General features: G+C 28.1%; 2 protein-coding genes across 4 annotated transcripts; both read left to right on the top strand.

Annotated features, from left to right (window-relative positions):
- Positions 1-1394: 1394 nt before the first annotated feature.
- On the top strand, positions 1395-13697 carry LOC120358615. The gene is given in 21 exon segments (XM_039453261.1): positions 1395-1669; positions 2128-2385; positions 2636-2788; positions 3221-3486; positions 3888-4101; positions 4262-4440; positions 4442-4619; positions 4773-4919; positions 5033-5190; positions 5496-5642; positions 5862-6036; positions 6273-6340; positions 7027-7228; positions 7350-7468; positions 9125-9320; positions 10712-11020; positions 11096-11349; positions 11480-11555; positions 11926-12467; positions 12722-12981; positions 13224-13697. Coding segments are annotated over 20 exon segments (3930 nt in total). The 5' UTR covers positions 1395-1669; positions 2128-2153; the 3' UTR covers positions 13279-13697.
- A 1510-nt stretch (positions 13698-15207) lies between these two features.
- On the top strand, positions 15208-18192 carry LOC105194030. Of its 3 annotated transcripts, XM_039453482.1 has the most exons (5): positions 15209-15670; positions 15742-15808; positions 15910-16218; positions 16927-17179; positions 17548-18192. In XM_039453482.1, exons 2-5 carry the CDS (start codon positions 15795-15797, stop codon positions 17830-17832), a joined length of 861 nt encoding a protein of 286 aa, XP_039309416.1. In that variant the 5' UTR covers positions 15209-15670; positions 15742-15794; the 3' UTR covers positions 17833-18192. The 3 variants fall into 3 exon arrangements, with proteins under 3 accessions (XP_039309415.1, XP_039309416.1, XP_011157042.2); XM_039453481.1 differs by having other exon boundaries at positions 15208-15808; positions 15888-16218; XM_011158740.3 differs by having other exon boundaries at positions 15209-15808.
- Positions 18193-18802: the final 610 nt, after the last annotated feature.

The following is an 18802-nucleotide window of genomic DNA, read 5'->3' on the forward strand; positions in this document are numbered from 1 at the left end:
GTGAGAGAAAGAGTGCACCGATACTTTTGATATTAGTCGGTCTCCTTACGTGCGGTCTTGCTCTATATCTGTCCTGGTCCAAAGGAAGAAGGTACAATTTCATGACATGTTAGTTTCCATTTGTTGCAAAACATTTCTGAGAATAAACAAAATTAATATTTTTTCAGTTTCATTGAAATAATAATTACTTGAACATTTTAGAAATGTAATTTTAAAATCCATATTAATTTATCTTGAGTAATTGAATGATTGTCTTCACTTTGATGGAATATACATGCGCAAGATCTCAACAAAAAATTCAAAAATGTATGAAAAATGGATTGTTATCGTTTGTATGTACTGTTGGATAATATTACTTATAAAACTATTATTGCTCATATTCTTGAATTAAGATATTAAAGTTTTTGAATACTTCTGCAACACATTTTTCTTGTTTTTTTTTTAATTTATTTTTACTTTTTACTTATTTAGAGCGGATAAATATAAGAGATTTTTATATGTTCGTAAATATAAATAATTTAATAGCTTACATTTAAGATAAATCATGATTACTTATTGGCATCATCTCATAATATAGACTTTATAAACATGACGTCTTTAAACCGCAGAAAGATTTTAGATTAAAGTTATGAGTGGAGCGATTTACTTTTCAAAATAAAATAAAAATTATTTTGTATTTTGTAGAAAATAATATTTATGTAAAAATATACTGTATAATAAAGTTTAAAAGAATATTGATAATTTGTTATTATATTTGCTCGTTTCAAGCAAATATTAAATTTATATGCGACATAACTATTCATACAACAAAATTTTGTAACAAATAACTTTCTCACGCAATAGAAATATTTTTAAATTTGATTAATTTTGTAAGAGATAACTTTTTAGTTTGGATGGTTTGTTTGAAACTTTTTCAACGACTTTCGAGCCGCAGCATCCTCTGAAAGATGTGCAAATGATCAATGGATTATATCGCGTACATTTTACACTTTTTATAACGTAACTGTACGCGAGAGATCCATTGGTCAAATTTCTAATCCAGCCGCTGCTCGCGGCTAAAAAAATCAAGAGCTGCCATTGGAATGTACTAACGACATGAGCAAAGTTGCCTGATTGATATTCTGGTTGATAACAGTGCAGATAATTATGGCTGCAATCCTGGCTGCAATGACATTTGCACACTCTGCTGAAGGTATACGTAAGTAATTGCAGCTACAATTAAAAGGATCATTTTTATAATAGCTGTAGTTTTGCGTAAAACTTCATTGTTTACTAATATAAAAGTAAATCGCATCATAATAAAATACGTTTAGAAACATTTTTCTTCTGTTTTTAATAATTGATACAAATGTATAAAATTATTATATAGGATATTAACAAAACAAACGCGCGCTACACAGTTTTTGTAATTTACAAATTACAAATTTATTCGATACACAAATTGACCCTTGATACACATAATTGTCAAACTCTCCGCAATGACAGTAGCACACAAAGTAAGAACAGCGGGAGAACCAATCAGCATTACGGAAAGATGATAGCGTATTCCTCATATGCGTTTTTATGTAAATACATGCCATCTCATGATCTGTAGCATTGCAGTTATCGACAGACTTGCGTCAGGCTCTGTTCGAATTTGATAGTAGACTACTGACATTTGGTTATGAGGGTATGTAATATTTATTCTATTATATTCAGAGAAGGGAAGTAACAAATTACAAGTAATGAGCCATCATTATTTATTCTTTGATACTAAATATTTTATAATGGCGTTAAAATTTGTAATAACGTTAGTGGTAATACAGCTTTGAAATGGTCACTTTTAATAAGTAACTCATTACCATTACATATTATACATTGCAAAAGTAATTAATTAGGTGACTTGTTACATAAAAAATACAAATAACGTGATACTACGCGTTACATTGACACGTAAAAAATAAAGTTAATAAATTTGGCAATGTAAGGTGTAATATAACAAATTATTTATCAAAAACGACTACTCAAATCATGATTTTATTATTACCGTTATAAAAAAGTAATAGTGATGATAACGTTAATTGTAACATTTCCTAATAATGATTGTTTTATTTATTTTATCTTGATTCTGATGATCGTTACTCTTAGGAGCAGTTCGTGTGTTTTTATTGACAATGAAAAAAGCAACAATGAATATGTTAATGTTCTTCATCTTCGCGAGTGAAGTGCTACATATTTTCGGAAAAGTAACCATATTGCGTGGGCCGTTAAAGTCTGGGTCCGATAACGTAAAAATGATATGCCTATCAGAGGATGATGGCGATGCTCTTGTATGGAACAATGATTTGGATGTAAAAAACTGTCCAAAGCACTGTACACGAGTCCTTGATGGATCCACCTTTGATGGTAAGTCAAGCATCAAAGATAAAGTAAATATTTTTACAATTTACTTGCAAGAACAAAATATGTACTTGCAAAGCCAAAAAATTATCTTTTTTTCTTTTATATACCATATATGTATTTTAGAAGTCTTATCCTAAAAGTTCTTATTGAAAAGTTAATATTTACTTACTATCGACTAAATAGACTTACTCACAAAATATTCTCACATTTATTTGTAACAGCAAATTGATCATAAACATACTTATTATTTCAGTTTTTCATGATATAAATAATTTCAAAAATGATAAACTAGATTGCAAAATGAACACAAATGAAAATTGTTTGAAGTCATGGATAAAAGATGGATGGAACATTACAAATTCTTTTAAAACACCTATGGGTCCAGTATTTGATCGACGATGGGAACGTAAGAATCTGCATTTGGATAAAAAAATGTGATATACATATTGTTATACCCGGTGTTGACATTCCGGCGTGTGAACGATTAAGAGAATCGATGTGGGACGATAGGTGATTGACGTGTGAATACATTAATTGCCCTGTTACGTTTTACGCTTTGGAATTAAAAGCTAATACTAAACTAAAGCAACTGTGTCATTTCTTGTGCGCAAGTTAGCTTGTGAGCGAGTGGACCTTTCCGGTCATATAAAGGCTACATTCTCTAAAACTATAGTGATTAAAGCACCGTATATACTATAGATATTTGTAACTATAGGTATAGATTACTACGGTTTTAAAATACAGCTAAAATTGATTACGATAGTACAAACAAAATTATACTTTTATATCAACTTCAAGAAACATATAATATTAAAATAATAAATATTAAAATTTTCAGAATTTAGACAGTACGAAATAGTTAACAGTGTATATAATACAAATTTTAATCTTACTACCGAAGTAAAGTTTTCTTTTTCGGTTCGGTCCGAAGAACCGAAAATATTTATTTGCAACCGTAAATACAGATATAATATCCAAGATGATTTTTGCTATTTGATCTTAATAAAAACTCCGAGCGTATATGTTAACATATTCTTGAAAAAGTGTGAGAGAGCAGAAACATTTTTAAACTGCAGCCGTGTTTTATTATCAAGATACTTCAAGGTAAATAGATGTATTATACAAAATAAGCGATTTTCCATTTTAGTATAGTAGTCTAAACCTTTTTAATATGACAGAGTAGGTTTGTTCGCGTCGCGTGCTCCAAGAGGACTTGGATCACTTGGATCACTTTTATCACCAATTACAACATTAATCAGTTGTAATCAGTTGTAGTCAAATTTATTGTAGCGAGATGGAGTAAGAAAGAGTATGTTGGAGAATGCGACGCGAATAAACCTCATATTTGAAGTATATTCCGAAAGAAGAGATAAATTTAAGATCTTTACGTTTCATATCATTTACTGCATTATCCTTTTATGAAAAGAACCTTTAAAATCAAAATTCGCAAAAACTGTTGTAAGATCTCTTATACTGCATTTAAAATTACTTAATAATTAATACAGAACGAAGCACTGCACGAAGAACATAATCAATGGCAAACGTTTGTAATTACATGGAATGATAAAATGCAAGAGATAAAAGTCTATAATAATACTAATGAGATTTTGGCATATACAGACGAAGTAAGGCTATTATACCCAAACCTATTATACCCAAACAATAATTATTACATGGACATCCAAAGCACTGAAAAGACCTACTTGCGATTTCATATATGTAAGTACAAACAATTTGATAATAAGTCTCTGTTAATCAAAAGATCAACTTACATTAAATATTAATAAAGGAGTAACAAAAACATTAAACATTATATTACATTAAATATTATAAAAGAGTAACCAAAAGGTAATTTTATTCAAAATTATTTTTGTTTCAGATGACTTTTTGCATACGACAATTGAAAGTGCAATTTTAACAAGTCCATTTTTTCAAGTTCATAATGAAGTGATATGTGTACAACTATTAGTTGGCCTTTGCGTTGAATGCGATGCACAAATAATGTTGCGTGATTCCACGAAAGATGTAGTATTAGCAAATGCAACAGTAAAAGGCTCAACGAAAAAAAGCGGATCATGGCTTACCTATGTGGCAATCTGTCACTATCAAAAAAAAATTATCCAATACGGAATATAATGCTTATAATGGGATTATGATTCAATTGATTCCTAAACTCAGTAATCACAGCTCAAATCCCTTGTGGGCAATAGCTAACGTTCGTCAATGTCCTCCAATTGGTGGGAATCTAGTTTTTATTTCCTGATTATTTATATTTGAAATCTCCTTAATATTGTACCAATTACGTACTTAACACGTTCCTTAATCAACTACAAAAGTTTTTTAATAAAATAATTTAATTTGTATGTACAGCCGTATTTTATTATTTTTAGGAGCTTTAAGGCAAGGTATTAAAATTATTAATAAACCTTGGCTAAAATTACCGGGTCATTATTCGAGTGAAACGTGTCAAAAATTATTTTATGATGAACACGCTGTCGTGAATCCTTTTTTGGAAGTCACACCAGATATAAATCTAGGTAATTATTATCAAGTATATATAAAACACATTATATAATTAGAAAATGTCGTACCTTAATGTTAAGTAACAAGTTAAAAAATTATTTCAAAGCACATGTAATTTTTTTCGCAGACGAAAATTGTTCTCAAGGAAAAATTGGGCCAAAATGTTCGATTTCCTGTGAATCTGATCTAAATAGTAACGTTGAGTGTAAAGGAATCGAAATTTGTTACGAAGACGGTTGCACATGTGCTTCGGGTTTCGTAGGAGAAAACTGTTCTACACGTAAATAATTATTTAATATAATAGCATTATTTTTACTTTTATGTGTGAAACTTTTAAATACATAAAATTTGAGCTTCCAGCTTGTGAATCAAACAAATATGGACATGGCTGCAAAAAGACATGCGGCTCGTGCCTATATAAAAATAAAGGAGAGTGTAACAAAGCAACGGGAATTTGTACTAACGGTTGCGAAAATTCTAAAAAAATATATTTGCCATCTTTATGTCAAACAAATAATAATTTTTTACATAGTTTGCTGCATTTACATTAAAATTACTAAATATGTGTTGCCGATTAGATAAAAGTGTAAAAATCTATCAATTATTTTACATGTGTAGATAAACCCAATGCACCTACAATAGTTTCAATAAACGAGACGGCTATTTGGGCAGTTATTTCCATACCATGGAAAGAAGAATACGAAGGAATATCGATTTTTTATTCCTTTGTCATTCAGGTAACATTTAATGTTTTTATTTTTAATGCTGTTTAAAATAATATGATTTATTATTTAAGTTATTGGTCATTATACAAAATTTGTGCTCGATAATCTTTAAATATCTATATATTCTTAAAAATCTCTAAATATTATATCTATATATTCTATCAATAACAAAATAAAAGGAAGAGATTAATTTAATAATAAATAATAGATAAATTTTATGATTTCTTCTAGGGACACTACAAATACGATAAACAACAATGGAAAAAATTATTTAGAAATATGACACAAGTAACAGAATATTTTGTGAACATGGAGCCTGGTGTTACGTATCAAGTTGGTTTCAGCTTAGATTTTGATGGTGTGCTGCTAGACAGTGATTGGCAATTAGCCGAGACTAAGTGCAATTGTAAGTTAATATCAATCAAATTTATACAATGATTTTATTAGTTACAATATAATATGTTATTAACTCATTAATAATTCTAATTACCTCATAATTTATATTTAGTAAAGGAATTATATTAAATAGAGCATAAGTTGAAATTTTAGTTAAAATAATTGTCATATTTAAATATAATTCTAGTTTTTTAACTAATCTAATGTCTCATTTTGTATAATAATTCTTTTTGCTTAATGATGTAGTTATTGAAGAATTCGATGTAACATCTGAAAGCAACAGCTTAATAATAGACTGGCGAATCAATCCAAATGTATGTAAATATTTTATGTTTTATTTTTGGTTTAGATTTTCTTTTAATTTTTACGTAAAATAGCATTTATACATTTTATCATATAGGGTAAACTGAGGCAAATCGGATCAAGAGCGAATCAGACAATCATAAATTTTAAACAGTTATCAGTTTCTTACTTTGTACGATTTATTTTATTATGCTAATTATTTTCCTCTATAGAAGAAACAACAGACAACAATTCTGTATTGCGTGTGATTCAGTGTATCAATGGTAGAAGCACGTAGTTTCTGAGTGCGCAAAGAAATTTTGTGTCTCATATAAAAGCACTTCTGTGAGTTTGAATGAAAAGGATTAATAGGCTCTTTCCAAAAGTTTATTCAATTATTTTTATTTTTTATTTTTTTAGATTTTATTTCTTTTAAACTGGTAATCCGCTTTGCCCCCAATAATGCGCTGAATCGGAAAATTTGTTTTTTTTTTCTTTTTTTAGTTGTACAGTAAGAAATATCATATTTATTTATTATTTTTTGTAAAACTCAAACCAAAGATGTAAAGATTAAAAATTTATAGTAAAACTTAATAACGACATTAATACTTTTTTTACCTATTATTTTATCTTTCATTGCCTAAGAAACATTGATCTAATTCGTTTTGGTGTACTTTAGTGTGAAAAACAATCTTATATTTGGTTTTTTTTACCACAGCAATTAAATTCATGTCCAGCAAGTTGGTATCATCTGGTTATTTTCAATGCAAATTCAAACGACGTAATTGTTTCCAAATCAGTTCCATCTTTTCCATATTATAACAACTTACTAAGCCTGCCGTCATACACTCTTTTTAATGTGACTATATCTCATAAAAGTCACAAGTTATTTTCTCAGGAAATTTGCACGCTTGAAGGAGGTGAGTTCAAATAAATTTTAAAAGTATGTAGAGTAAAAGGTTTGAATATACTTATGCTTCTTTACATATACAATATTGTACTTTGATTATAAATGTTTTTTATTTATATAAATATTTACAGTTCCATTTAGAGTAGTAGAGCTTCGAAGTACGTTACCATCTAGTACACAAGTCACTCTAACTTGGAGACCTCCCTATCAACCGAATGGAAAAATAGTAAAATATGAAGTAATTTTAAAGGTAATAAAATTGTAGGTACATGACAAAATTACATGGAAAAATAATCATAACTGAATTAATAAGATATGTTTGGTTAAACAAATATTGATAAAAATAAATTGAGTTTCTATTACAATCAAATAGTTTGATATGCAAAAAACTTGTGATGTAGTGCGTAAATCATCCATTTTTATAAAAATTTGCTTAAAAATTTAATAATTATATAATATTTTATGGTTTACTATAATGTGTTATAATATTATTCAATTTGATCCTAATTATGAAAAGAAACAAAAAAAATTTATAGAAAAAAAAATAAATGCATATCGATGTTTGGAACAAGTATACGTTTTATAAATAATGTAGTTATAAAATAAAGCCCACTTATATATTCATTGCAACAGCCATTGTCATTTGTCTGTTATACGTGTATATGCGGCTTGCAATAGAGGATAACAAATTTCACTAGCTTTTGAGAATTTAAAATTGCACTGAAATAGCCAAGAATTTTTAAAGTAAAAGGGTAGAAAGTAATCACACATAAATTTACAGATAATTGATGTTTAACAGTAAAATAGACTATAAAATACTTTGTTTTTGTAATTAATAATTATTTTAAATGTAATTTGGAAAATGTTTAAATTTTTTTAATTTTTAATTTACTTTTTATTTGGGCCTTATAAAAAATGCTAGCATTTTATAAGATCCAATGTCACATTAAAAAAATTCTTTTATATTTATTTAAAAATGTTCTATATATAAATAATTTTATTTTGCTGATTGAAATAAACATTTTATTTTCACTTTGTTTACTCTTTACTTTAACATCTTGATAAATAGAGTTTATAAAAAATAAAATAAGTTAGGCGGGCCCCATTCGGGTCAGATACCTGCAGCATCAGATGATGGTTGTGCAGTTATATTTTTCGCATATATACTATAATAAACGTTTCCGTTGTAAGTACCTAACATTGGGTTTATTGCGGAACGCAAATGAGAGATGTATCTTAACAATAGAAGAGAAGAGAATAATATGATAACAATGTTTTTTATTGAATAACTTTGTTAATAATTAATATTTTATTAATCAAATAATTCCGTAAACAATTGTTAGAATTTGTTATAACGGAGATTGTAAGGGTTGTTTAACATTCACAATACTACCTATTCCTATATAATTTTTAATTTTGTAATAATTTCAAGCTAATCAGAATTATTCTATGAATCTAATAATTCCTACAACAATTCTGATTTGTTTTGAACAATCATGTGCGCCGATCGAATCTACTATACAAATTTCCAATTAATATAACTACTTATTTTTTTTTTATTCAGAATTAGATGCATGCAATAAAATTTGTCAGATTATTTTAATAAAAATGAATGAATTGTTCATATTTCACCAATCTATCGCATTGTTATGTCTATTTTAGAATTTTTAAGTAATCAGTCAATTCTTTTTTTTTTAGTATGATTATTAAGTAAAATTAATTAAAATTGTTCAATTTCATAAACTAGTCTATCTTATATTTAATAGAATTTTATAATATCCGAAATAACGTGATTTATTGTCAACATTAAATGCACATAATTTCAACTATTTTAAATATTAGATTTATAATATTACATACTTTATTTTAATATGTTGCAACTTATTATGATTTGTATTGTTTTCAGGTCGTGGAGTATTATGGTTGTAAACATTTAAAGTTATTTACACCAGATAATCACATCATTACAAATTCTACATCAGAGCAAACAATTACATTTTCGAATTTACATCCGTATGCTTCTTATAGCACGCAAGTTATAGCTCATAATACACGTCATTTCAGCACAGCCGCGGAGATAATTTTTAACACAACACAATCTGGTATACATACATTGTATTGTTTACTAGAATCATTATTACAGATAGAAATAATGCCAATTATATTAGTTAGTGAATTAATTACACTGGGCAATGTGGTTTTATTGTTTAAATAAAATTATCATTTCTTTTGCATTTTTGCGCGCTGAATGCAAATCTGGCAAGCAAATTGTTTCATAACGTAAAGTTTTTGAGAAAAGTAATGTTAAAAATGTAAAAAATAATGATTTTTTGCAATTTACTTGCTGGATTCGTATTCAGGATGCTAAAATACATAGGAAATAATAAATTTTATTCAAGCAACACAAAAGAAATCTAAAAACAGCTTTTTGTTTTATTTATCAACTTCTAATAACATTTTTATTAATACGTCTCCTATATCAAAGACATAAGATATTAAATTTATTTATACAATCTTATTTCAACTAAAAGAATAAATGAAAAATACCTTCAAAAATTTAAACTTTTGAGTTAATAGAAGTCGGTGATATGCAAACGGGATAATAGAAGTCAGTGTGATATTTATATGCAAGTAGAGGAAAAAGTGGTATTAACCTCATCTATATGTATGTATTATAAGCACTAACTTTGTTAATAATCAATATTTAAATTAAAAACTTAATAATTATATTCATCAAATTGTTCTTCGATAGGTTCTAGATTCATAATTATAGCATATTTCTTATATTGAATATTATTTTGAAAAATGTAGCTACATTGTATTATGAGTTGGAAAGAAACAAAAGTGGTAATATGTCCCATTATAAAAAAAAATTTAAAAGATTGGTTTTAATTTGAAAAAGTGGCTTGTTATTATTTATAACAATACACTAAATATTCTGTTATAAATAATAAAGAGATACCAAAAGATCTTAAACAAATAGTTACTCTCGCGCCGCAAATATATATAAACTATGGTCTCAATAATAAAACTTTTTGTGAAAAGTGATGGAAATTTCGAACAATAAAACTTATAATAGTCAAAACTTGAACGGATTACATCGTTTTGAAAAAATTAAAATGATACGTTGATACGACTTTTCATCTAAGTGTCGATTAAGTTTTTATTATTTAATTTCTACATTTATACACTAAATTATTTAATTTTACTGAAATCTACGACATCATATCTAACTGTTAGTTTTAATGAATATACCAATCTATTTTACTAAGGATGGTCAAAATTTTGAGCCGGAAAATATAAACGATTTTTCAATATAAATATTTTATATTTTAACTAAAATTTATTATGCCAATTAAGATGTATTGTATAAACACCATGCTGACTCCTATTAAACCATTTTTATTTTTTTACTAGTTGTCATTTTTTAGAATACATACATAATATTTTAAAAGGAACATGTTAGAAATAACAGTGCTTAATCGTTTTATAGAGGTACCATTAGAAGTATTTAGTCATTTAAAAGTACAAGATTGGAAACTATCATGGCAACCACCGAAAGATTGCACAACAATTTCTGGACCAATGAAAGCCAGGATAAAGATACGCGGAATTAGTGATGCTGTTAAATCTTTCAACATCGTCCAAACAACTTCCTTCAATTTTCTCAATTTAGACAAATTAGAACAGAAATTAAATGGTGTCGAGCGGTATATGGCAACGGTATATGTAATAAGAGATTATTCAAAAAAAGAAAATGCCTCTGCTTATCAAAAATATGAATTTGAAACTCCACCAACAGGTAAAACTTGATGGTATTATTATTGCACGATTGATAACCTTTTTTACACAATTATTAACATAATCAAAATAACAGCTCCACCCAAAGTAACCAATTTAGAGGTAGTTGAAATTGATACTCGTCAAACTCCTGCTTTGATATATTTGAGATGGCAAAGTCCAGTTCCACCCCTCAACGGAAAGTTGCGTATTTATGGTATTCACTTATGTGGCAAATATGAAGGATTTTGCTCAATTATTAAGGTTTCATTGAATGAAACTTGTAATTTATGGGATGATTATATATGTAAAGCTGTTCAAAAACCGCCTATGCACTCTTCAACAATTAAGGTAAAGTAATAATAAATTTTCCAACTATTTTCAATTTAATTTAAATAAACATTAATAATGTATGTAGCATAACAAACAAAAGAAATTAAGAGAGTGATATAAATCACATAATGCAAAATGCATGTCCTAGGTTTTGGCATATAACATGAACGTTAGTGAACCAGGATTACCAGATGTCGTGACTGATGTTATGCTTCGTAATACAAGTAATACAAAAAATTTCTAACTTAACAAATAATTTTTATAACTTACAAAAGCATGGTACACATTTTTTTAAATTTTAGCTAATTATAATCAATATAATATACTCGGTGCATTTAATATTTTTTTACAATCTCTTTGTTCTCACTTTCTTTAGCTGCAACTAAAATATTTTTGTTACATGTACCTACTATAATCTTCAAAAACGCTAATAAGAAACAATTTCTTTTATTTTTGTTATATATACATAATTGTTTAGTCTATATTGTATGCAATGAGCTATCCTTTAAGGGTTTGTTAGAATTTTTCACAATATGTTGCAAATTAAAATAATTATTATTCCAAAACTATAATTATAATCAGATTACGTTTTAGCGCCGGACGCACCTGAGAATTATACTTTCACAATAAATAACAACAGTGTGATTGATCTAAAGTGGCTTCATCCCTGGAAGACAGGTGGTCATCTTAAATCATTTCGCATTCGAATAGAAGAAATCTCCTCAAATTTGAGAACACACTTTTCCCAATCACTTAAGAACGACACAATAGAATATTCAGTGACACAATACATGCGTAACTATAGCAAACGATTGTATTTGTACCCATCAACGCAATACACGATTCAAATTCAAGCTGTAACAGTTGCGAACGCGTCTAGCAGCACGAAGTTCATAAAGATCAATACACCTTCAGCCATAGTTTTTGATGACACTCTAGAGGTCATGGAAAATGATTCAAATTCTATGATATTAATAAATATACCATCTGTTTCAAATGATACACAAGACAGTATGATGCATATCGTTGTAAAAAGTCCTAATACCTGCGAACAATATTCGGAAATACCGGAGAATTTACGAACGCTAGTAAGCGTGAAGACGAAGGAAATTGCTTGGCAAGCTGCTGAAATTTCGGTAAATATATAAGATAATCATAAATTCTATATGTGGAAAAAATACTGAGTAATAAATAAACTTTAATTAATGATTAATATATATAATTATTATTAAATAAGTCGAGTTATATAAAAACTGTAATAGTTGTAAAATTATTTTATGTGTATTAACTAAAATAAGAACAATGTTACATAAATCATTGCAGTATTAATAACATAACATCTTTATATGTATTCTTCATAATCAAATATTTTTGCTTTCATTTGCGACAGACCAATGAATTAGCTGGTAAACGATTCAGGATCGGCGACAATGAAATTTACGGCAATTCGACCAATTGCCCTTTAAAATATGGAGAGTTTTATGAAATACTAATTATAGTAGTCGAACAAAATTCAACTACCTTGCCGATCATTCTTGCAAAATCGGTTTACGTCGGCGATATTTCGAATCTATTGATACATTACATAGCATGGCCAATATCTGTAATATTACTCCTCGTGGCAGGAACATCTTTCTATTTATACCAAAGGTAATATTTTTTTTATGTTATGTGTGTTTATAAACTCAAACAATAAAAACAATAATATTTTTTTGTTTTACTTTTTAGAAGATCAGTGAAGATTATAATACTTCTGGTCTTATTTATTTATTAATAATTTTAAACCTTTTAAATATATTTAAAGCAATTAATTTTATAAATAATATAAAGTATATTTTGGTCAAGTATAAATTAAATCTACTGCAATTCATGTAATCTGCGTGTAATTTTAGGAAAAGACAGAAGATGAATATGTCTCAAACACGGAACGAGATACCTTTATCTTAGAACACCTATGAACCCGTAATAAAACCTATAATACCGAATTTAAATGAAGCAATGGCGGAACTTCAAAATTTGGACCCGGGAGCATGACCTTATGAAGACCCTTTCATTGAAAAGAATACTTATAATACATTTTCCTTAGTAATTACATTAGGTTTAGGCGCTCTAACTATCGTAAAGTAAAAATCCAATTATGTAACTGTATACTATATTTCTTTTAAATAAGAAACAATACAGAAATTATTATATTAGCACTTTCGAGTGCAGTGGATTAAAATCCTGTAAGCGCTATAAAAATTACGAAATACGTAAATGTCATAAGGGAGGAAAGTAACACTTTCTCCCATAAACTATCACAAATAAGCATTTTTAATTGCGAAATCACTAGATTCATTTTTTAATAAAAAATCTGTGTTTAAAAATATTTTTTTGCGTCCAATAATCTTTCGTCAGAACTTAATTCGACTTAATTCGTAGCACTCCGTTGTAACATTTTGCGTAAAATATAAGTTTTACATAAAAGTGTTTCAGATAAAAGCTACTGGACATGAAATGGTTTCTTTCCTGATTATACCAGTTTAACATCAAGAGATGTCGCTAAGACTAGGCAGAGAACAAATAAATTTTTTTAAATGACTTGCCTTATTTTTTATTCCAGAATCTAATAGCTGGAGTCAACAGTTTTTCAAACAATAAATAAAATTAGTTTTTTTAACTACTTTACGAGATATGAAATTTAACATTTCTAGGGCCCTAGCGAGAACTGTACACGATCACATTTCTCGAAAAATATAAGTTTTACAGAAAAGTGTTTTAAATAAACGTTATAAGACATAAAATGGTCTAATTTAATCAATCTAATATAACTAATCAATTTAATATTGTAAAAGAACTATTGCAGAATTATATTATAATATAATATAATTATATTATTTATTATAATATAATATAATTATATTATTTATTATAATATAATATAATTATATTATAATATAATAATAAATCTGTAATATAATTCTATAATAATTCTTTTTTGATATTCAATTGGCTAGGGACTAATTACTTATTTTGAGTATTAAATGTACTGTTATACTCAAAATAAATAGTTAATTATTGTTCAATTTAATTTTGACACTAATTTACAAGAATGTTTTTGGATTCTTTCCTATCGTATAATTTCTTTTCGTACGGTTAAAAATTTAAAAATATAATTTTTCACATTGTTGTTTTATGAAAAATAGTTTTACAAAATAAGGAAGAATTGTTGGATGTTGCGTAATCTAATTGCGATTTCAGTAAAAGAAAGTAATTATTATTTAAAAATTATTTATTATTAAAATAAAATAAATAAAATTTTTAATTTAATTTTAATTGCTAATTTTTATTTAATTTAAGTTTATGTTACCGTTTTTAGATTATTCATTAGTCATAATGCACGAATATTTAAAAAGGAGCGCGCGTCTTGAACTTGCCACGATACTTGCCTAAATTCAAATAGCTAGGCATTTTTGTCCACGTGTGTACCTTATAATTTGAATGGTAAAATAATGATTTTAAACATAATTTGCGCAAAATTCTTTCTTTAATTCCATAACAGCATTTTCGCCGTTCAAATCGAACAAATCTATGATTGCGACTGCCTGTAATGTGTAATTATTAACACAATTATTAAAATATATCTAGATATGCAGAGAAATATTAGTATTAAACTATAACTAATGTATTATATTTAACAATCATTACTTCATCATTATTTTATATAAGCAAGAATAACTTTTTGTTTATATGTACATAAAATAATGATAATCTTGTTTATATATAATCTAATCTTCTTTACAGAATTTGATTTAATTTTAAATTTTAGCAAAATATGCTTTATACTTTTGTTTCAATATTATAAATTATTTAAAAAACACTATAAGTTTGATAATAATCTTAGCAATAATAGCTACGTATTTTCGAAATTACAAAACTGCAAGACTACAAGAATTCATGTATCAAAATATGCCATATCATATCACTCTCTTCTACTTCTTATATTTCGTTTCGTCGAGCAAATTCTGTCCACGTTTCTGACCGTATTGTTAGTATTAAACGCTGTCTTGTGTAGAAAAGTTATTATGGCAGATACTCGTGATGTTCAATATTTTGGATGGATGTAGGAACATTGCACAAAAAAAAAATCGGGAGTCAATTAAATGTAATTATTGTGGAAAAAGTTTTTGTAATAAAAGTGAATATTGTCAAAAGCTATTATTGAAAAATCACTTATGCGATCTGCATAATATAACAGAACTAAACAGATACCCATGCAGAGAGTGATATTATATTGCGACGTTACAAAGTATCACGACACACAGGAATATATAACTATTGTAAAAAAGAGATTATTTTTGTACGTGGTGCTTATCGTTTAAAAGCTCATTTGAAAACTGATGATCCGGATAAATGTAATTTAATTCGCAGAAGTATGACGAGGACATCAAACATATGGAACGAATACAATGTAACAGGCACTTATGCGACATGCAAAGTATGTAAAATAAAAATTCTATTAAGTGATACATCTCCAACAACATATTTATGGAACCACGTAAAAATTTGTCACTCAGATAAATATAACTTAATTTCTAGATATCGAACAAACATATGGAACGAATACAATGTAATAGACGACCATGCGACGTGCAAAGAATGTAAAAAGGAACTTAACTTACCTATCCTAAGGCAAGCAAAATATTTATGGAAGCATTTTAAAACTGATCATCTGGATAAATATATTTTATTTAATAAAACTATGTCATTATCTTTACGTTCAAACGTATGGGACCAATACATTATAACGGGCAACATTGCAACGTGCAAGAAATGTAAACAGATACTTAAATTTAATTCTGCGTGTCAAGCAAATTTGTGGCAGCACATGAAGACTAAAAGTTGTCAGTAAGTATTCGTTCAAAAAATATTTGAAATACTAACAAACATACTAATAAGCATGTCCCAGCTTAACTAGTAAGTGCGTGCGTGTGCGTATATTATTGTTATATATAAATATTGTAAATATATACATACCTACATACATGCCAAAATAATAGGTAATTTTTATGACAACTAATCGATTTGTCAAGATAGGTTAAAAACAACAAATTTACGGATGTTATCTGTCAAAAAGTTTTTTATATATAAATAATTAAAAAAGTCTAAATATATATAATTATCAATATAACGGAAAATAAGGCGGCGAGTACTAGTCGGTCGCGGTAAACGGTGCGCAATGAGTAGTAATCTTAAATAATTGTTTAAAATTGCATAAGTAATTTACATTGACGAACGTTTCGGCTCTTGCTTCAAGCCATCTTCAGCGTAATATTATATTCAATATGACATGGAATAGTAACAATGGTAGCTGCCAATAGCGTAACAAATGCAAAAATATAGCTTAACTCTACAGAATGACACAAATGTACTCGATCTTTATATTTATTTACATAATTATTATTTATCAACTAATTATGCACTTCATTTTACTGCGAGGATTTTAAACGCTGTGCATTGTTCACACTTCACACGGTTAATTCATTTTTTTTATCCCGATTTCCAAGGGAGACTGTAACAAATAATTAACGTGCTATCGGTTTTGATGTTTTCCAGATCAACACAGACACGGATAGCCACCGGCGGCAATTCCTCTCCAGTAATCACTCCGTTGGCACTTTTGGACTCCAATTCCGATATCCTACCATTGGTTCCAGCTTCAAACGCCATGAAGAATAACGTTGGAACTGCGCCGACCTTGCCATCTCCCGTAGCCATACTGCCGGATCAACCTTGTGTTGAAGATGATGTTAGTTTGACTGCACACAAAGGCACTTTCCCGCAGCAACTAATCGAGTTTATGAAAACAGTAAATATTTTTACTGCTAAAAAATTAACCAATTTTTCTGATTCTGAATTATTTTATTCGATGTTTTAAAGAAAACATCGAATGAAAGAAATATTTCACGTTACATCTATATACGCCATAAAAGTAGTGGCAAGCAATTTTTTTTCGTCTTATATCAATCAACAATGTTTCTGAAAATATAAACGTTATAATTAACAATACATAATAAAATAAACGTAAATGTTAATTTTTAATTAAAAATTTTATCTCAATCATTATTCTCATTTTAACTATAAAAGTAATTTTATAGAACTTGAAGCTATCTAATTCATATCTGAAGCTATCTAAGTCACTAATTACATTATAATAATTTTATTTTTAATCTCCAGGATAACCCATGTCTTACCGAATTACCGCCCGACGCAAATGCCACGCAGACAACCGCATCGAAAATTTTACGCTTAACTCAGAATCTTAACGAAATCTGCGGCTTGGCAGACAGCCTTGGACTGTTCAACCATGTTCCACCACCGACGTGGTGGCGTTCAACTGACATTCGGAGTCATCCGCCAGCAGTATTGGATCCCGAAAGGAAGAGCCATGGTAAAACATCTTCTTCATCGGTGTACAACGTGTGTGCGATGGAGGGCGGCAACTCCGGGACCCGAGACTGATCGCCCTTTGCACTACGAAGGGCCGTAGACACAAGGCATACAAACCTTTTATCGCCGTTTTCGCCAAAATTGTGTTGCTTCCTTCATCAAGTGATCCGGGCCCGAAGATTATTTAAAATATTTAAAAAACGTCCATAAAACAATAATTTCAGGAACATTGCTGATTGGAATTTTCTTAAACTGATGATGTTGAGTTAGGTTAAAATATCTAATATATATAATATATCTAATATATTTAATTAATTCCAACATATCTAAATAGCTAAGAATTTTTAATTTGTACAATTATATTTTTGTCTGTAAACAGAAAAAAAAATATTCGAACTATTTGAGAAAAAATTATTAAATAAATAAATATTATCTGCATATATCATCTTTAATCACCACGTATATAATATTATCTATAAATTAACAAATGAAATGCGGCAAATACGAGTCAAACGCGGTCGACAGTGCGCAGAAAATAATAACTACAAATGTCATATATCACATAATTAATTTAATAAATTAGACGTTTTGTCTCATTCTTTGAGCCATCTTTAGCATAAAAACCGTGATATGATAAGGAACAGAGCCGCTAATGTTGAGGATAAGAGCATCCTCATAAGGAAAATGTTACAAATTTAAGCGAGTTGTTAAGCCCAAAAATAATAAACATAACTCAAACTCAACGTCAGCAATAGTCAATTCTTTACAATAGATTTTGGCGCAAAAAAAGTGTACAACATGTCAACAAATGAATAAATTAACAATAAGAATGAAATACATGTATAAGATAAATTGAAACTGAGCATTGAAAATGGGCACGTCTTACACACACGGTTGTCACAATTACAATGAGCTAATATTAGCTGCTTACTTTTCTTTAAATTTTAAAGAATGAAAAATCGCTCGAAAAATTGCACAGGCTTAATTTTTACGCTTCTGGTTTCACTCTATGAAATAGAGAGTATTAAAAAAAATCTACACA

This window comes from Solenopsis invicta, chromosome 9 (assembly GCF_016802725.1).
Source record: "Solenopsis invicta isolate M01_SB chromosome 9, UNIL_Sinv_3.0, whole genome shotgun sequence".
Taxonomy (NCBI): Eukaryota; Metazoa; Arthropoda; class Insecta; order Hymenoptera; family Formicidae; genus Solenopsis; species Solenopsis invicta.